The 19500-nt window shown below is 56.0% G+C and overlaps 1 protein-coding gene across 1 annotated transcript in view; it reads left to right on the plus strand.

The window, feature by feature from the left end:
- Nucleotides 1-670: 670 nt before the first annotated feature.
- Nucleotides 671-19500, plus strand: part of CORO2B (coronin 2B) — a 126538-nt gene continuing 107708 nt past the window's right edge. Inside the window, exon 1 of the mRNA XM_080807446.1 lies at nucleotides 671-921. Coding sequence (XP_080663572.1) covers nucleotides 907-921 — 15 coding nt within the window. The 5' untranslated portion in view covers nucleotides 671-906. The remainder of the gene's footprint in view (nucleotides 922-19500) is intronic.

Here is a 19500-nt window from a genome sequence, read left to right on the forward strand (position 1 = left end):
TCACTTCTCACTCTGGTCCTCAGTTTCCTTCTTTGTGAAACTGGCTACACTGCCCGCTGGACCAGCCAATCGCTGCTGGGAATTAGATTCAAAAGACCGCTCGTCCCGCGACCCTGTGCGGGGTCGGGCGAGGCAGGGCCTGCGGCCGCCACGCCCCTCTCCGCTGCCGCGCGGCACTCTAGGCCCAGGACGGATGTCGCCAACCTCCAGGGGGCGAGCCTGGCGGGCTTCCCGGCCCACGCGGCATCTCGGCCGTCTAGCGTGTGACTTCAGCAGCGTCCCCGGGCCAACCGGGGCCCCCGAGCGCGGGGGTGGCCGTGCGCGCCCGCAGCCAGCAGGTGCCAGGACCTGGCCTCGCCCGGACGTGTGGCGTCCGCGGGCGCTAAGGGGTTAAGGCCGCGGGCCTGGGCCCCTGGCCGGAGCCCGGGGAGCGGCAGTGCCCGGCGGCGGGCTAGCAAGCCCCAGGCGCAGGGCAGGGCAGCGGGCGGGCGTGCGCTTCCTCCTCCTCCTCCTCCTCCCCCCCCCTCCCGCCTCCTCCTTTGTAGCGAGTTCCCGGCCCCTCTTCCTCCCCCCGCCCCCCAGCCTGGGCCCTCTCCCCCTCTCCCTTTCTTCCTGCCTCGCCTTCCTGCGGCGAAGGAGGCTCATCTATTATAAATGCACATTCGGGGCTGACATCAGCGGCGAGCAGCGGGCGAGCGCCGACGAGCGGTCCCTGCGCGCTGCCCGCCCGGAGCGCGGCCCCAGGCTCCTGCGAACTGCCCGCGGGGCGCGGGGAGCGGCGAGCGCGCCTAAAGCTGCCCGCGCCGCGCCCGCCCGCTTCCCGCCGCCGCCTGGGGCCCGCGGTGGACCCCGGCCGCCGCCCCCGCACGCCGCGCCCGCGCCCCCGCACCGCCCCGGAGTTTCTGCATGACTGTCACAAAGGTAAGCGCCGCTCGCCCGCCGCGCCCGGGACCCGCCGGCGCCTGCAGCCCCCGGCCTCGGCTGCTGGGGGCGCGGGGGTGTGGGCGTGGGGAGGGGGCACTGGTGCCGGGGAGGTGCGGCGCGCGCCTCCTCTGCTCCCCGGGTCCCTCCAGTCGCTCTGGCCCCCAGGGACTGCGGAGGGAAGGGGGAGGATGCCGCTTTGGCAGCCGCAGTGGTTTGGACACCATTCCGCCCCCCCCCCACCCCACCCCCGGCGCGCGCACCGGCCCGCCCCATGACTGCATTTTTAACCCTTATTTAGGATGCTGCATTTTTAACCCCTGGAGAGCAGTGTTGGGCAGCTGCTTGGTGTTTCCCGTTAGAGCGCGCCGCGGGGAGCGACGCTGGCAGGAGTGGGTGTGGGAATGGGCTTGTCGCCCTGGGGAGACCATCCGACACGCACATCCACCCCACCTGCCCGCTGCTGCTGCCGGTCCCGCGAACTCTGGCCCCACTCCGGAGCTACTCGGTGGAGAAGGCACTCCTCCAGCCCCAGGAGTTGCCGCCAGGGGTAGGACAGGTTCCCTGATGACCCTCTTGAAGATGCGGGGAGGGAATGTGACAGGGACCGGAGAGATGCGCGTTCTGACAGCCCCCATATTGGAGGAGAGTTCTGACTCTGCTACAGCGCCCGGGTTTATTGGAGAGACTTTGGGGCCTCCCCATTATGGAAAGCAGACCAAGGTAGTTGTGGAAAATGCCCAGCATGAGGAGACCAGAGGACACCTGAGTTCACTCCCCCCTCTGCCCCAAACCCCATGGATGACCTTGGCTGGGCCCTTCAGCTCTGGGCCTCAGTTTCCTCTTGTAGAATATGAGGATGATACTGTGGGTCCTGGGGGTGGTGACAGACAATTGAAGAACTAGTAAGAAGATCAGAGGTGTAAACCCAGACTTTTCAGAGGGCCCTGTCAGCGTAAGGAGCTCACAGCCTGGCCTTGGCTTTAGGATTGGTAATCCCCGCACCCAAGGCCAGATTCCAGCAGCTACCCACCTGGCTCTCAGGACTGGAGAGCTGGAGGCCAGTGTGGAGAGGAGGTCAGAGCAGTGGACCAGATGGAGGGTCAGCTGTGGAGGTGATGGGAAGGGTTCTTCTGGCTCCTTCTGCTAAGCCAGGGGTTACCAGTGCCTCCAGGAGGTCTGCCTGCCCAGAGACAGCATGTCTGTCCAGGGTCTTTGGGCTCAGTGCCCAAAGTGGGACTTAGAAACGTTGCTGGGGGTGAGGGGGATGTGCCTGGGGGCTAAGGGTCTGCCTCAGTTTTGACTACTCCTGGCAGGGCTGCTATGGACCACGGTGGGTAGGATGCTTCGTGTTTGGAAATGATGCAAATGCTGTTTGCCTGGGAAGGATTATTATCATTAAGGTTATTCATGTCAAAGACGCAAGCAGGCCGCGGCAGAAGAGTAATGGATGGGCCTGGATGAGAGATAAAGCATATGAGATTTGTAATAATAGCACTGAAATTTGACTCATTGCCTTCACTGCGTCTCTTTATGTACATGAGCTCAGGCAGCCCTCCTTCCCAGGAGGCCTGAAAGGAAGGTGTGTTCAGCCCCCTTAGAAGTGGAAGAGGCTGAGGCTCAGAGAGGAAAAGGGACTTGCTTAAGTTCACACAGCAAGTAAGTAGCAAAGCTGGGGTTTACGGTCAGCTCTATCACAACCTATAGCCCGTGATCTTTGTCTTGCTCTGCACTGTTGAGTACATGGAGGCTGGGTTTGCCCATGAAAGGGGGTCACTACTCGGAGCCTCAGGCCCCGGGGCAGGGAGCCCACAAAAGTGGGTACTTGTCTGCTAAACTCAGTGGCAGGCCTAGCCTGTTGGATCTAGTGATTATTCACTGATGCCCTCCCCTTTCCCCGCAGCCCCCACCAAACCCTCCTAGATGTTCTCCTGCCCTAACCAATGTGGCGTCAGTTTAAGCCAGCTCAGAGGATTAGATAAAATCCCCACCTTAACCCTAGCTTCTCCCCCCTTGCCAGCCCTTTGCAGACCAGCAATGTTCACGTGGGGAGTCCTAGGAGAGCAAAAGAGAAGCAGGAGAGGGCCTAGGGGCCCTCCTGCTGCCCAAAAGCCTGCCAGAAGAGGCTTCTCCATGAGTTCTAGAAGAACCACAGTGCTCTGGGAGTCTGAAGGCCTGGCCTCTAGTCCTCAGTCAACCACCGAAAGGCTGTGTGATCTTGGGCTAGTCACTGCCATCTCTAAGCCTGTGTTTTTTCCATTTGTGAGGTGCAGCAGTTGGTTTCTTGGATGTCTTGGATCCCTTCTGTTGGGCGTTGGCACGTCTTCTGCGAGGAAGTGGGCTCTGAAGGCAACCGGGGGAGCTCTCTCTTTTGGGGGGTTGGTCTAGTCACAAGACAGATAAGAAGAAGAACCCTTGAGGGGGTCTGAGAGGTGGAATCGCTGCTTACCAACTGGAGTGACAGGCAGGGGAGGACTGGGTTGGAGGGTGAGACCCCAATCCTGGCTGCTCCCTAAGGCAAAGGTCACACCTTTCTGGTGAACCCTGGCTGCCTGCCCCTTGGAATTCTCTGGGCCAGGGGTAAGGCGTGGATTGCGAAGGAGGTCTCTTTAGCTCAGAGAGCCTGGAAAGTGGAGGAGAGGAAACCGATGACAAGCTGTTAGATCTTCAGGAGAACGTCCTGAGTCTAGATGAGCCTCCAGTTTCCATCTACCATCCCCCTCTCACGCGTATCCCGGCCCCCTTCCTGGTGAGGTGCAGCCGCTAATGTTGCCCGTGAAGTCCAGGTGGCTTGGAGAGACCCCTGCCCCAGATGGCACGAGAGACAAAGAGCCGTGCAAGTCTCCGGAGTGGGACCTTCCAGGCTGACGGCATGATTCCTGGTTATGACATTTTAAACTCTTATTATGTGGAATTCCATAATGTGTCTTAGGTTCTTTACGCAATGATGGGGAGAAGGAAGATAAAAAGGGATGCAGCCTATCAGACCATAAACATCCCCAGGAGGTTAAGGGCCCAGCTCCTCCCAGGTTCAGTCCCGTATCGGTCCAGAGGGCAGGTGAGGGTGGAGGGAGCGAAGGCTGCTTTCCCAGTAATGGGATGATTTTATTCTTTGCCCTTTTCTGCCTGCTCTCTATACATTTTCTGTCTCGATGCCGTTTCAGTCATGTACCAGCCTGACTGTGCTTCTCTGGTCCTAAATATGTTTCTAAACTCCCATCAGCTAGAAAAACAGAAAAAAAAAACACATTAAAATTGTGCATAGAGCACAAGTCAATAGGCTATAAGAAAAGTCCGCCATCTGCAACGCAGGACTTTGCAAACGCCTTTGGCTGCCTTGAGGTCCTTTGGAGTGATTTCCTGACTTTTATCTGGCCGTGGCCAGAGCTGGGGCTTGTAGGTAAGGAAGGTGACTGGACTTCCTTGTTCCTGGGTGTGGCTTGTCACACGAGATGCCGGGCGCTCAGCACTTTCCTAGTCCCCAAGGCCACCTCCGGGGGGTCAGCAGTCCAAGAACAGAGTACACCAAGCAGCCGGAATGCCTGCTGCACCTCAGAAGGTCTTAGGAGAAGGAGTGTGGGCAGACAGAATATTCTAGATGCCAGCATCCCCTGCTCTGAGCAGCCAGTTCCAGGTTCAGAAGTGACATCCTTGGCCATGGCCAGACCCCTCATTCCGCACGTCAGCACTTTCTCTCCTGCCCCTGTCCCAGCACAGCCTAGCTCACAGAAGGGAGCCCCTGGCTCCTGCTGGATGTGCTGGGACCAAGGACAGTATGGCCTTGTCCAGGAAGCTACTAACAGACCCTCGTTTGGCCAGGTCGTGTGTCCTTAGGACCCCTGAAGAGCGGCCTCAGAGAATAGGATGTTTGAGTCAAACCATCCAAATTTCTCCCCTGACAAATAACAGAACAGGGCCCCAGGGAACGCATCCTAAGTTGCCTAAAGTCACTCAGTGGGTTTGTGGCTGGAGGAGTCAGAACCTGAGGGCTCCTGATTCCTGGCTGCCGTGCGAGGGGAGCGTCAGGCAGCCCGCGCAGGGATAGGGGGTTTGGCCCCACTCCAGTGACCCCACTGCACCACCCCAGCCTGGACCTCTGGGGTCGGAGTCTCCCTCTTCTCTTGAAAAAGCACCTGGGGTCCCTTGTGACCTCCTGGGCCAGGACAAAGGAGAAGGAAGGGGTATGAAGCCTTCTGCTTCCAACTCCCAGACCAGGATCTGGCCAGTCCAGAAGATGCCTGGACTCCCAGACATTCCACTTCCCAGCACCTGTCTCCTGTCTGGCTCTTACTGGGAGAAGAGCGGAGAGAGCAGGCCTGTGACAGAGCCCGTTTGAGGGCAGAGATGTTCATCGTTCCCCACAGAGACCCAGCTCCCAGAAACCTGAATGGGAAGTTCTGCCTTCCCTGCCCCGTGGGCCCATCATACCTCCTCCCTCCCCTCAGTTCTTGCAGATACCCAGCATTCTCATGCAGAAGGTATGCGCTCTTTTCACTGGTTCTAGGGCCAGCACCCTGGGAGCTCCTAGTCTGGGCCAGGCTGTGTGTTAGGCATTAGGGTCACAGGATACCAAAGCCACGGCCCCTGCTGTCCAGGACCTCTGAGGAGATGGGTGCGGGAGGAGTTATGCCGAAGCACTGAGTTAAGATCTCAGGGCCCCGTGGGCACAAGCCAGGTCTGTCTCCTGCATACTGTAAGTGCTCAAAACCTCAGCCTTTCTCCTTCCTCGATGTCTCTCCCTCCAGAGCTCCCATGGGTTACTTTCTTCCCACCTGGGCCCCTAGGCCCTGTGTTCTCTGGCCCCGGGGGTCATTGCCACCTTTGCCCCTATGACAGCACACAGAGGCATCTGGGAAGAACAGTGAGGAGCCCCGGGACCCCCCAGAGCCCCACAGCGAGCCGGCCCTGTGGAATCAGCACAGACTTGAGCTTGGCGGGTTTGGGAGTGTGGACACTGGCTAGACCCACGGCCTGGCAGCATCCATCCCTGGCAGCTCAGAGATGGAGTGAGTTTTTCCATTTCTCTCCCGGGTTGGCCAGCCTGGAGCAGACATGGCCTCAGCCACCGCCGGCTCCTGGCACCAGGGCTGATTCTGATCTGGATACGCTAGCCACAGAATTTGTCTGGTGTCCAGGAGATGAGAGAATGTGCAAATTCCCTCTGCGCCCAGCCCCCCTTTCCGTCCCTCTTCTCCTGATCAGCTAGTTCTGTTCCCCTTTCTCTCCTGGCCTGTGGACCCTGCAGGCTCAGGCTGGGCAGCTGGCATGGAGCAGAGCCCACTGGGCGAGGACAGATGCAAATCCAGCGGCTTCCGCATGAAAAGAAGCTGTTTTGAATGAGCCTCTCCTTTGTGGGCCTGGAGTGTGGGACCAGCTGCCTGCGAGGCGTGGGGAGGGGGAGGGGAGGTTGCGACAATGAGGGAGGAGTTGTCACCCGCCCCTCCTTGCCCACTGCCTCCCCTCCCCCAAGAGGCCCCTAGAGGGACCTCCTAATTGGTTTCTGGCTGGCACCCCCCCCTTCCAATTAATTAACACAGCAAGGGGAGGCACCCAGCTCTGGTCAGGACAGTCCCTTCTACAGAAAACAAACACGAATCCCTTGGAGGGTCCCAGGGCAGGGAGGGAGCCCCCTATTTACAGATGAATAAACAGAGTCTCCCAGTGAAAACATGGCCACACCCTAATCCCAGAGCTAATATGGGTCAGAGCCGGGTTGCACACCCAGATCTTCTGACATGGAGCCAGAACCTTCTCAATCCAATCGCTAATGGTCCACAGCCTGTGGACATTAATCACTGGGCTCTCAAGAATAAGTTATGAAGCCGCCATTGGGCACACACAGTCGCACAGGCTCTGGAAGCTTGGTTCGGTTAGCAGACACTCCCATTTTCCAGAGGCACAGTGAGGGTGAGTGAGCTGCTCTGGGGCGCAGGTTTAGTGGATGGGGGAGTAGGTGGGGACCCGTCCCCCCCACCCCGGCCGTCAGACCCCAGAGCACACGGGCATCTCATTTCCAGGACTCTCTTCTGCCCCCTACCCCCCCAAGGCAGAGGGCTCTTGTCTGTGGGTCTGGGGTGCCGGCACCAAGGGGTGCTTGGCAAAGGCTGCTTGCCTCAGGGGACACCCATGGCTGTGTTCTGCTTAGGCTTCCGCTGGAACCGGGAGCCCTGTAAATCCTTTGGGAAAAAAATGTAAGCTGAGTGAGTGAGGAGGAGGGCACCCTGCACGCGGTGTCTGAGTTCAGACAGGGCCTCTAAGGTAGGGCGACCAGCCTCGGACAGTTACGACACTGCAAAACTACCTTTGCATAGGGAACCCGGGTCTGTGGTCCAGGCTTGCAGCGCTTTCCCACTTGAATGCGCAAATCCCCTCTCAGCCTGGGGTGGGCGGCCCTCTTGGGATGGCCCCTGATGACCAGGGCGGGTGCTGCTGGCTTAACAATGCCAGCTTAGAGCCAGACAGATGGCACTGTATCATTTACTTGCTGTTTGTTCTTGGGCAAGTTGCCTAACCTCTCTGAACATTGCTTTCCCCATCCATTAATTGGGATTGATAATAGTAGCACTTAAAAGGATTATTATAAAGATTAAACGAGCTGATCCGTGTGAAGCACTTACCACATGCCTGAGTGTTCGCTATTCACGTCGGGAAGACAGAAAATTAAACAAATGCTTACAATGAGCGTCCTGGGGCTCATGAAATGAGAAGTACCGAGGAACTCTGGGAATCACAGCAGAGGGCCTGACCTAGTCAGAGGGGTGTGGAGGGGACTTTTAAGCTGATTCACGAAGGATGAGTGCAGAAGGTAGCAGGTGGAAGGAGAGGAGCTGAGGAGAGGGTAGGAGGCAGAGGGAACAGCACAGGCAGAGGCCCGGAGTCAGAAGCCGTTCCACAGGAAGGCCCCCTGCACGCAGGTGTCTGAGAGCTCGCACGTGTATTAGGTCATTGTATGCGATGAGTGACTTTACGGTGCTACTCCCACTTCAAGAATGAGGAATCGGGCACAGAGAGGCCAAGTAAGCTGCAAAAAGTTGCCCAGCGGGCAGATTAGAGGCTGGTCCAAACCCAGGCCTCCTGACTCTGGCACTCTCCTCCTCCTCCTCTCTGCGGCTTCCTGATCACAGGGGGATGGCTTTTCCGTGGGCCACTTCTTAGACTCGACCTGGGCCAGTGGGGTATAAGGTATGATGTTCTGTTGTCCCTTACAGAACCTCCCTGGGCTGTGTTTGGGAGGACAGGACCCTTCTTGGCTGCCAGGCAAGGGTCATTTATTTTTCCAAAGGGAAACTTTTGCTCTGGCAAGGAAATTTCCACCTTATATTTTTACCGGGCCCAGTTATAACCAACTGTAGTCTTTCCGATTATCTGGATCGGGCCTCAGTCTTTAAAATAAAATTGTAGGGCACCTGGGTGGTTAAGCATCGGCCTTCGGTTCAGGTCATGGATCCAGGGTCCTAGGGTAGAGCCCAAGTTAGGGGCTCCCTGCTCAGCGGGGACCCTGCTGAAGGTGAACCCCCTCTCTCTGCTGCTTCTTCTGTTTGTACTATCTTTCTGTCAAATAAGTAAATAAAATCTTTAAAATAAAATAAAACTATAGGGATATATAGAGTGAACTTACTGGCCCGCGTGTCAGACTGAGGAGAACACCCATGCAGGATCCAGCTGCCCAGACAGAGGGATGTGGGGAGGCTCTCTCGGGGGGTGGGAGGGCTGTTCACACTCAGCCCTCGGAAGGAACCCCGTGCTCAGGGTTCAACTTCAGAGCTGTCTGAGGTCATCTGGTCCAGTCCTCTGCCTCTGTGGCACTCCACACTTTCTAAGAACACGAGTATGACTCCTAATCTGAGTTTAGATCCACTTAATAAATGCTAGTTTCTTAGGAGGCCGATCCTAGCCTTTTACCAGGTGTTAGGTCCCTGCTTTCAGGAAGCTGGCCGGGAAATAAAGATCGCCAGCAGAAGGAGCTGACCTTTCTAGAGCGTGTCTATACCAGACTCACAAAAAGTGTTTCACACGTATTTCCTCATTCAGTCTTCATGTACCTTTACTGCTCCTCCTCTGCTCGGTGCAGAGACAGAGGCCCAGAGAGGGAAGGGAGGTCACTTACTAAGGTCACAAATCTGGTGAGGGGCTGAGCCTGCCTTTAGGGCCTTTCTTGCCCCTCAGTCAGGCTGGTAGGAATGACCCTGAGACCTGTGGCCAGAGCGGGGTGGGGGGTGGTGTCTGGAGGCAAAAAGACTCAGGCTTTGCTCTTAACCTCTGCTCCTCCCTGCATGACATTGGGCTAGTCCCCTCAGTGTCTCTGAGCCTCTGTTTTCTCATCTGTGAAAAGGGAGTTAGTGCTCTGCCTTACTAGGGCACTGGAATCTCTAGGGATCTCACACCCCTCCTGCCCCCTCCCACCGCCAGTGTTCCTTGGCCTTGGGAGTTAGGCAGTCTGTCCAACAGCTTCCCCCCTGCTGTGGTCACGACAGCAGCCCTCTTTCACACTGTGTCGGCAGAAGAGACCAGGTCATCTCTCCCAAACAGCCTCTGTCTGTTTGTACTCGATCAGGCTGTTACGGGGCAGATGAAAAGTTGCTTTTCCCTCTTCCTGTTCTATTTTGGCTGTTTTAATATGCTTGGGACAAATAATCGGGCTAAGAATCGGATGTCCTGCTTTCATTTGAAAAATGAGACAAATAAAGCATCCAACCCTTGATCTGTATCGTCCTGGATCCCGGCAGGCCCCAGCGCCCTGCAGAAGGTGGGGGAGAGTTGGTCTCAAAGCCCAGTGTTGCCCAAGTCTCTGGGCAGAGAGATGAGTCCCCGCTGGCAAATGACCTTGACCTTTGCTCCAGATACATCCTGGTGCCCCCAAGCTCAGACCCGCTTTTCCTTTGAGTTTATGGGAAGCTATAGCCTCTGCTAGCTTGAGGGATTTGCAGCAAAACATTTTTTTTGAGAATGATTTCAGCGGTGCGATGATCTGGGATCTAGGGGAGTTTCCAGGACGTGAAACAGCTGATGGAAAAGGAAGGTGTTGGGGGAGGGGGACAAGGGGATTTAATTCCTGCAGTCTGGGTGTAGCTTGGTGAAGAAAATGCTGTCCACGCCTGCCTTGCTGACCTCCCGGTAAAGATCACTTCGCAGGAATGCGTGGGGGAAATTTAGGATTCCGAAAAGTTGGGAATTCTGGGAAAGGGGATTTCTGTATACCTGAGGGTCCATCCGATAACTTTTTAGTATTGCCACTGTGTTCTCTAAAGATCCCAGGGCTGCTTTCCTGCCATCGTCATTATAGCATGTGAGAACAAACTCAGGTTGTTATGGATTGAGGCCATTTCAGGGCCCAAAATGTCCTGTTAAATTGGCCTTTTAGGGTCCAGATCCAGGTTAATTCCCCCGTTCTCCGAGCTCCTGTCCTGCCCAGCCTCTACAACACCAGCAGCAGGTAAAGGCCCAACAAGTTTTGTTGTTATGGGGATTGCCCTTGATTCCATGACTTGACTGTGAGCTCGCTGAGGCGGGGGATGATGTCTGATGTTTTGGGGTATCTTTCACAGTGCTCGTCAAAGGTGTGGTGTAGACTTTGGGGTAGCTGGTGTGAAGTGCAAGGTTGGGCAGGATGTCCGGGAAGCCGAAGCTCTTCCCTAAACATTGCTCCCGCCTGGGCTTAGTCCTTACTCCTGTATGACCATGGACCGCTGGAGCTGGAAGGAACTCTAAATAGAGACCTAATGGGACCTCTGTTTTGCAAAGGAGAAAATCGAGACCCCAGAAGGTTTTCCTGAAGGGGGCACAAGCGGCGGAGCAGGAAGTGGGGCTCCCTTTGGCTGATGGCAGGCTCAGGCTGGGTGAATTTCAGTTCCATGGGTTTTTCTCCGCTTCTGGTAGAAATCAGGCCAAGGACTGATTCAGAGGTGGGTGGCGGGGGAAAGTTCTAGAAAGGAAACTTGGAGAACTTCGCCTAGCTGGCAGGGAGCACCCGAACGGAGAGGCTCAGCTACCCAGGTAATCAGCCAGGAGCACCACGCCTAGTCGTGGCCTTGGTCTGGCAGAGGCAGGAGGAGTGCTTTCTGAGGCTCCTTCTTGGCCACGGGGCTGTGGTCCCCGAGATCTGGCAGCCAGGTACCCTGTGTACCAGGCTGCCACTCTGGCCGCCGCAGAGGCCCGCAGACCCCACTCTCTCTCCTGGAAGCCAGTCCTCCTGGCATGTTGGGCTGCAGCCAATCTTTCCCTCCTTTGTTTCTCTGAAACCATTAGAAGGGCCTCTGGGTTGGGAGCCTGGGTTGCTAAGAGCTTTCCTCTGGCCAGACCTTATCGGGGCTTGAGAAATCTCCCGGCAAAGGAAGGTTTTCCCTGGAACTCTGGTTTGGAGGGAAGGAGGGAGGGAGAGAGAGGGAGAGAGGGAGAGTGGGCGGAGAGAAGGGGGGGGGGCTCAGGAGCCGCAAACAAAGCCACCCCTTTGCCGGCCCCCCGGGGAACCAGTGGACCTTTGCTTCTGAAGAGAAGCAGGAATGATGCTCTCCCCCAAGCCTGCCCCCCATGCCCCGTGTGTCACATCTAGGATGTACCCCACGACTCGGGCATCACCCTAGCCTCAGAGAGGGCGGCACTAGCCCTGGGCACCACAGTTGGGGAGGGTGGACCCGGACCTGCCCCAGGGTGTCTGACGCTGGCTTGACAGTGGGGGCCGATTGCGCTGGTGATTGTTTTTTTCAAGATCACCCTCCCAGCACCGTACCCAGGATTCTATTCCTCTGGGCCTTTTAGATGTTATTAAAATATAAATTCCCCCAAGAGGGGTAATAACTGACTTAGGCAGCTGTCACCGACTGGCCCCGCCTGCAGATGGCAAGACCCTGAGAATAATTAGACTTTACTTGGGAGAGGTTCCTGAGGAGGAGAGTGAGGCAGGAGTGAGGGAGCGGGGAGCCAGAGTTGCCAGGGGAGTGGGGGCAGTGAGGACGGCCGTGGTTCTGTATACCTCTCCACCCTAGCTGCCTTGCTCTCCCGACCACTGACCAACCCCGCTTCCTTGCCCCTAAATAAAATGAGGTGCTAGATAAATTCGAAAAGCATTTGCTGAGCACTTGTGGGCCAGGCCCGAAGCACGTGGCACCAAGCATGAAGGGGTGCACCCAGGCCATCCTCTCATCAGGGAAACCCCCATCCAGTGGCGGAGACGGGCTGCCCAGAAGGACATGTGCTGCAGGGATGCGGCAAAGGGAGGCTGGTGAGCAGCAGTGCGGGAGGGCAGGGATGTGTGCACCGAGCGCTGAAGCCATGGGGATGGACCCTGGAGGCCAGGCAAGGTCTCCGGAGGAAGAAATCGTAGCCCAGTCTCCAAGGCCGAGTAGGCAGAGGCATACAAAGAGGAGGGAAGGGCATTCCGGGGAGAGGGGGTGGCATGAACAAAGACATGGAAGGGGGACCCCAAATGGGTTTGGCTTATTTTGGGAGAGTTGGGTGTGGCTGGGTGGAAAGGGTAGGTAAGGGGTGGTGAAACAAAGTTGGAGGGGCAGGCGGGAGCCAGGTGGGGTTTGGGCTGTACCCTATAGAGATGTCAGGTGCCCTGGCCAGGCTGTAACGGGAGGGACCTGATCCAACTTGCCCTTAGGTGGTCTTTTCCAGCCCGACCCTAGAGGCGGAGAGTGAGTGGACATTCCCAAAACCTGGGTGTAGCCAGGTGGGGGCAAGGGGTTTGGGCCCCCAGCCCAGATCCTCTGCAGGTAGCTCCTGCAGGGCTGGGAGGGAGCGCTGCGTGTGCCCCTCTCCCCACCAAGGAGATATCCCTGGTGGGACCACACCATGGTACTGGTCTTTCCCATCTGCCTGGGGCTACTGGAAAGGTTTGGCTCTGGGAGTTGAGGAAACAGAAGGAGGAGGCAGAGGGCCATAAGTCTCCTGCTGGGAAGACATGGTTCCAGCATGGAGAGAAGACCACTGCAGGGGGCTTCTAGCAGCTCCCACCTGAAGCCCCGCTCAGATGCTATGTGACCTTGGGTTATTCACCCCCCCCAACTCTGGTTGGGACTCAGTTTCCCCAGCTAGATGACATCCCCTGGTCCAAGGCTGGGTGCAGGAGGGAACTCATGGATGTACTTACTTACTGTTGCTGTCCAGCCTCAGGCCCTGGCCCATCTTCCTCCCTCTGAGCCACGTCCACTAGTGCGTGCACACGTGTGCATGCACACACACTCCAGACTGCCAAGGTCGTGAACAGCTAATAAAACTCAGGCATTGGTGGGGCGCCCGGGTAGCTCAGCCATTTACTGTCTGCCTTCGGCTCACGTCATAATCCCAAGGTCCTGGAATCAAGCCCCACGTTGGGCTCCCTGCTCCCTCTCCCTCGGCTGCTCCCCCTGCTTGTGCTCTCTCTCTCTCACTCTCTCTCTCAAACAAATAAATAAAATCTTTAAAAAAACAACCAAAAAACTTGGGGGTTGAGGATCAGAGTTCGAGTTCTGGCTCTGCCACAGCTGGCCCTGTGACTTTGAGCAAGTCGCTCAGCCAGTCGGAAACTTTGTGCTTATTCCCTGTCATTTGGTGTAAACATCAGCCCCTCCCACGCCAGGGAATTCTATGGGTCAACCTTCTCCACATCTTTTCCTGTACCCCACTTGTGCTGATGCTGCCTTGCTCAGCCCGAGAGCCCTTCTTCGATGGAAATTCTGTCCACTCTTTATTGGTGACCTGGGGTGGGGTGGGGTGTAGTATTCACTAAGAGAGGGCACAAAAGAACCTTCTGGAGTGATGGCCGTCAGGTGAATGTATGCATGGGTAAACATTTTTCAAGCTGAACACTTAAAGTTTGTGCACTATGGGCATGCTGGATATATTTTAATATATTAATGTTAAAATATGAATATTTTGTTTTCTTAGACAAAATTATTGACTTATTGTATTTACTTGTTACTAATATGATATTAATATTTAATATATTTATATTTGGTTTTTAAAGCAAGTGGAAAAAGGATCCTTCCTGGCTTTCTGGTGTAAGCTTCATCTCTCTCCATCCACTCATATGTTCATTCCCACTACAAATATTTGTGCTCTGGGTGGCCCAGGCGTGCAGGGGTGCGTGCACTGCCACGGGGGCTCAGGGGTACAAGAAACTTCAGTGTCCCCATGTTGTCAGGAGCAGTGGTTCTCCAGGCTTGGCTACACATCCCCTGGGGACATTTAAATGCTTGCCCCCAGGGCCAGCTTTGCAGGATTATATGACCCGTGGGACACTTGGTTTAATGTTCTGCTGATACTGTCTTGAAACCCTGTATTCTTTTTGATCAAGGGCCCTTACAAATGATGTAGTTGGTCCTTTCTCCCCTACCCACCCCACCCCCACCTTTGCCCAGAACAGTAGAATCAAAATCTCTGGGAGGTAGGGCACAGGCATGAAGATGTCTTTACAGCTGAATTTCCTTCTGGAGTAATGTCCAGGGGCAGCCCTTACCCTCAGACAGCCGACTGAAACGGAAGCTGGCACCTGACTATCTAGATGCTTGTAACTGAGTTGGAACACTAAGACCTCACACGTGAGGGTGTCCCAGGAGCAGTTTCCAGGTGGCTGCAGGGACAGTGATCCAGGAGGAGGGAGGCCAGGGGGATCATTGCGGTGGGGGGGTGGAGTGGGGGAATGGTCAAGGAAGGCTTCAAGGAGGTGGTGTCTCACTCACCATCCTGCAAATGGTGAGAGCAAAGAACCAAGAGAGGAGAAAAGGCAAAGGCAGGTAGCAATAGGGAAAGGGAAGGACTGGTCTAGGGGAAGGGAGCGCGCAGGAGCACTGCAGTGTGCCGTGTGACTTGAGTGGAGGGAGGTGTGGCTGGGATTGGGGTGGGATTGGGAAGCACAGGAAATGACAGTCTGAGAAGTCAGAATCCTGGCAGCAAAGGGGAGCTGCTGAATGTTCCCTGCCCAAGAATAATGTGCTCCATGAACGACTGAAGGAATAAACAAAAGGAGGGTATGGGGGAGCTCTAGGGGGACTGGCCCACTAAATGGCCGTGGTCACCAGCCAGAGCTCTAGTCCACCTTCCACCTGTGCCTGGAGGCTCTGTACCCCTGCCCCGTGGGTGGTGCCTGTCTGAGCAGGAACCTCAGGTCCCCTGCACTGTGGTCTCGGGCAGCAGCGACTAAAGTGTCCCCAAGAACAACAGATGCTGAACAGACTATGTTCTCCCATTTCTAGGGACAGCAAGTGGTAGGTGGGTGGGTGGGGGGATGCTTCTGGTAAAAAAACAAAAAACAAAAAACGGGTCTATATTCTTCCACTCCCAGCAGGTTCCCCAACCCAGGTGAGCACCCTGTGCAGGACGGCGGCTGTCCCTGCCATCCTGTATTTCCCATGGCCTCTGGGAGACACTGCAGGGGTTGGAGGGGTAAGGGTCCTGCCTGAGTCAGAGGAGCCCCCATTTCTGAGTGACCAGAAGCAGGCCAAATGCAGATCTGTTTGTTTCTCCGCCTCCTGAAATATTTAAGCAGGAAGATGAGAAAGGGGTTCTGTTTATTGAATGTATTCTCCAGGGAAGAAGCCGCAGGGAATGGGCTGCTTCCCGTGTCTGAGAGCCAATGAGCAGAGAAAGGAATTTCTTTGGGTTTGAAGCCTGAGGAGCCTGTGTGCTTGCAAAAGGAAGGGGGCGGGGATTTCTGGAGGGGGCAGAAAGCCCTCTCAACCTCCTGCTTCTGGTCCCAAGAAAGCCATTCAGCACTTGCTTTCTTTCCAAATAATAACAACTGAAATCTCAGTCTAATTTCTGTTCTGGGCTCTGCCTCTACCATGCTATGTGACCTCGGGCAAGTTGCTTAACCTCTCTGGGTCTTTGTTTCCAGCTCCAAAAAGGGAGAGATATCAATCCAGTTCTGTCTGTCTCTTGCCCGTATTTGGAGAGTCAGATGAGCTGTGGAATGGATAAGAAGAGGTGGACGGAGCATTTCACCCTGCGAAAGTCCCAGCTATGCAGTGTTCAAAGCCAGAGAACTGACAGGAGATAGGACTGAAGGGTCAGCCCAGCCGGCAGCATCAGCTATGGCCTGTGGGATCAGGCCAGGGGGAATGCTCCCAGGACCAAGGCCCACCCTGGGACCCCTTCCCTCCTTCCTCCTCCAGCTGAGTCCCACGCATGTGTCCCTGAGAAGTCTGGCAGGATTTCCTCCCAGGAAGGGGACACGGCTGTCCGGTTTCTATCCCCTGGGAGTTGCAGGCACCAAGGAGCCAGGCTGCACTTCCCCTGACCATGGGACTGGCCTTGTCTTCAGACGTGAAATTCTGCAGCTCTGTGCCCAGACCAGGCAGGCCCCAGGTCATCTGCTGTGCACACTCCAGGGGCCAGCAGCCCTGTTCCCAGTTTGGTCCCTGGGGCAGGGCTTCCAAGGCTTCTCCCAGGGCTGGGGTTCTAGTCCCAGCTTCATCACTGGCTTGCTTTTCCTGTATCTCATGGGGGGCCTCATAAGAAGTCATAGTCAATAACAACATTAGGATTAGAACAGATTAGGACAATCTGAATCTGAATACGAAAGACCGTCCAGGTGACAGCCCACTCAGGGGACTGGCCCTGGAGGCTTGGGAGACAGGACAGAACAGAAATGTCAGGGGACAGTAAATGCCATTAAGAAAAAAAAAAAAAAGAAAAATGCTTTGGGGTCAGGGGCGGAGCTATTGTAAATAGGGTGGCTCTGAAGGGATGTGGAGACCCAGAGTGGAATGAGGGGAGGAATGGAGCCCCAGGGAATCTGGGAAGAACTTTCTGGCCAAAAGCCGAGAGCTCAAGGCTCCGAGGAGAAGGCCACCTGTAGCTGAGCCACGGACAGAGGCCCTAGTCTGGGGCATGGTGAGGGGAGAGGGTCAGAAGGAGGCTGAGGCTGGGTCTGGGTCACACTGAGTCCTCCTCCTCCCACAGGGTGCCTCCTGCTCAGTAATGTTTGTTGACTGACTGCTTGAGAATGACTGCTTGGGGAAGGCAAGAGAGGAGGCGGGAAAGGCTGGAGGTCTGGAGCCCAGCAGCCCCGCTGAGCTGATGAGGGTCTAAGCCAGGGCAGAGGCAGTGGCCCGGGGAAGAGGACTCTTCAGGTTTGGTGACTGGGTGGGAGGAGGGGGAGATGGCCGTCAGCTCTTCTCGGAGCTGCTCAGAGGAGCTGCTCATGGAGCTGCATCCATGGGACATGACCACGGGGGCTCGCACCCCACTGCCACGACGGGTCCCCCGAGCCAGCCCTGCCCCTGGCCTGGGGCCCGTGAAGCAAAACCAGAACCTCATATCCCTCTTGGCCTCTTGAGGATGCTCCAAACTGGGCTGCAGCCTCCCGCAGGGTCCACTGGGCTTGCGCAAAGTCCTCGGGGCCGGCCTCCCCTGCCCGCCTCACCTGGTGTCCAACCTCATTAGTATTTTGAGCAGAAGCATATTTATTTTTTCCTGCGGGGAATTGGTGCCCTGCTCATTTCAAATGGAGGAAAACCAAAGAGCAATTAAGAGGCTCAGCCGTCTCAGGTCAAGGAGAAGGGAGGAGGAGAGTGAGGCAGCTGCCTTGTGGGCTGCTGTGCTCTGCTCCGGGTTGGCCAGGGCTGGGGAGGCAAGGAGGGAGGTGTTATAGGATTTGAATTCACTAGTAACAAAATACTAATGATCAATGTTTACTTGGTTCTGAGCATGTTCCAGACTATGCTAGGTGCTCTACGTGCCTCTCATTAACGTTCTTTCAACAGCCTGTGAGATGGGGGGGGGGGGGATTTGGCATGGGCTGCTGTTATGTCCATTTTGTGGATGAGAAAACTGAGGCTTGGAGAGTTGCGTGTCCCAGCCCACACGGCTGCTAAGCTGATGGAGCCAGCATTCTACACATCCCTGAAGCACTGGCCCTTTAGCTGGTTGCCATTTTGTCTCTCAAAAATAGTATATTTAACCCACAGCTTCTCCCTGATTTCTGTTTCCCTCTCATCAAGGGGGAAAAAAAGGACCAAACGAACAAAAAGCTCTCGGTTGTGGCGCCAATCTTGCCCCACTCCCGGAGGTCTCTAGTTAGACCCACTGCTCTGGGTGGGCCTGGGGGAGCAGCAGACCTGTGGTGGGGGGGTGGTCGTGGTGATGCGCCAGGGGCTTAGGGCTGGAGAGGAAACAGGACATGGGGATGACGTTTTGGAGGTGGAAGTGGGTACGACATGGAAGTCATTAGGGCACTGGGTATCCTGGGAGGGGCCAGCTCCCATCAGTGGCCATGTCCCCGATCCAGTCCCCCTCAGCCAGACCATCTACCTATTCCACAGACTGGGCTCTGAGAGCATTTTCAGTTTCAGAAAATCAGATCCCCCAGAGGCTGAAGCTCAGGAGGAAAGGGATGACAGCAAGCTGGAATTGGGGTGTCCTGGCTCCTGGGAACCGAGTTGGGTCCCTGGCCAGAGAGAGCAATGGGGGAGGGGGCTGGGAGGGAGGGAGAGAGAACAAACAGGAAGTTTTACCATCTCTGCTTCTCTATCTTGCCGGATCAGTGATTTTGCTAATAGCAACCTCCTGGTAAAAAATTGATCCAATTTTCTCAGGATAAGAGGCCTGATTTTTTTTTCTTTTTTTTTTTTTTAAAGCCTGGACCTTAGAGTAGCCAGGCAGAGGCAAGTTCCTGGCAAGCATCCCTCCCTGGAGCCCACCAGGCCCGGGGGCCTTTCTGCCTTTTCTCCCCAACTCCCGCTGCAGACCCCGTCCCTCCCACTCCCTTCCCCTCTCGATGCCGGGCTCCTCGCTGGGCACCCAGGGGCTCATCTGCCACCTGGTCTATATCTAGAATGCTGGGGTTTTATGCAGGAGCCTTGCTGGGAGCAAGCTCCCATTCTGCCTAGAACTTTTGGAAGCCTTGGGAAGGTGACACTGTTTGAGGGATGCTGGGAGTCGGGAGCTAGGGGGACGGAATCTGTGGCCGCCCTGCTCTGAGCCTGTTCTGGCTTTAGGCCTAAGCTGGCCTGGGCTTCCCCAGATGAGGGGATGGGGAAAGGAGGAAAGTTCTACCAGCCTGTGCTCCTGGAATCCGTTGTCCACCTGAGTGGCAGGATTCTTTGGCTTCCCACCTCCCAGGCTGCTTAGCTGGGTGTTCAAAGCCTTCCCTCTCTGACCACGTTGCCCTCCTTGGCTCCTGCCCAGACCCTGCCCTCTAGCCACATTGGTGTGCTTGCTGCCCCCAAATTTAGCTCGTGCTTTTCTGCTCCCGGTACTCCAAAGGCCTCCTGATCCCCGATTTCAAAGCCCAACCAAAATGCCACCTCCTCCAGGGAGCCTTCTCTGATCTCTCCTCAACTCCAAACTGTCCTTCTCCTGTCACTGCTGTGCTGAGACCCCCTACCTTCTCTGCCAGAGGGCGAGCCCCATGTCCTGAGTGGGAGGGAGTACGCGATGCCGCGGATCCCATGACGCGTTTCTCGTGCCTGGCCCGGATATGTTCGGGTGGAGATTTTTGAATGACATTTTTGTATTTTGCACGGAGAGGACTCTATTCTGTGCATGTGAGACTTCAGCCACGTGAGATGCATTTGTTGGTGAACCTATTAAAGGGTGCAGAGTAAAGCTTCCCAACCCTGACCTCGGAAGGGCCTGGGACAGATAGAGGGAGCTTAT

Source organism: Martes martes (genome assembly GCF_963455335.1).
Source record: "Martes martes genome assembly, chromosome: 7".
Classification (NCBI taxonomy): Eukaryota; Metazoa; Chordata; class Mammalia; order Carnivora; family Mustelidae; genus Martes; species Martes martes.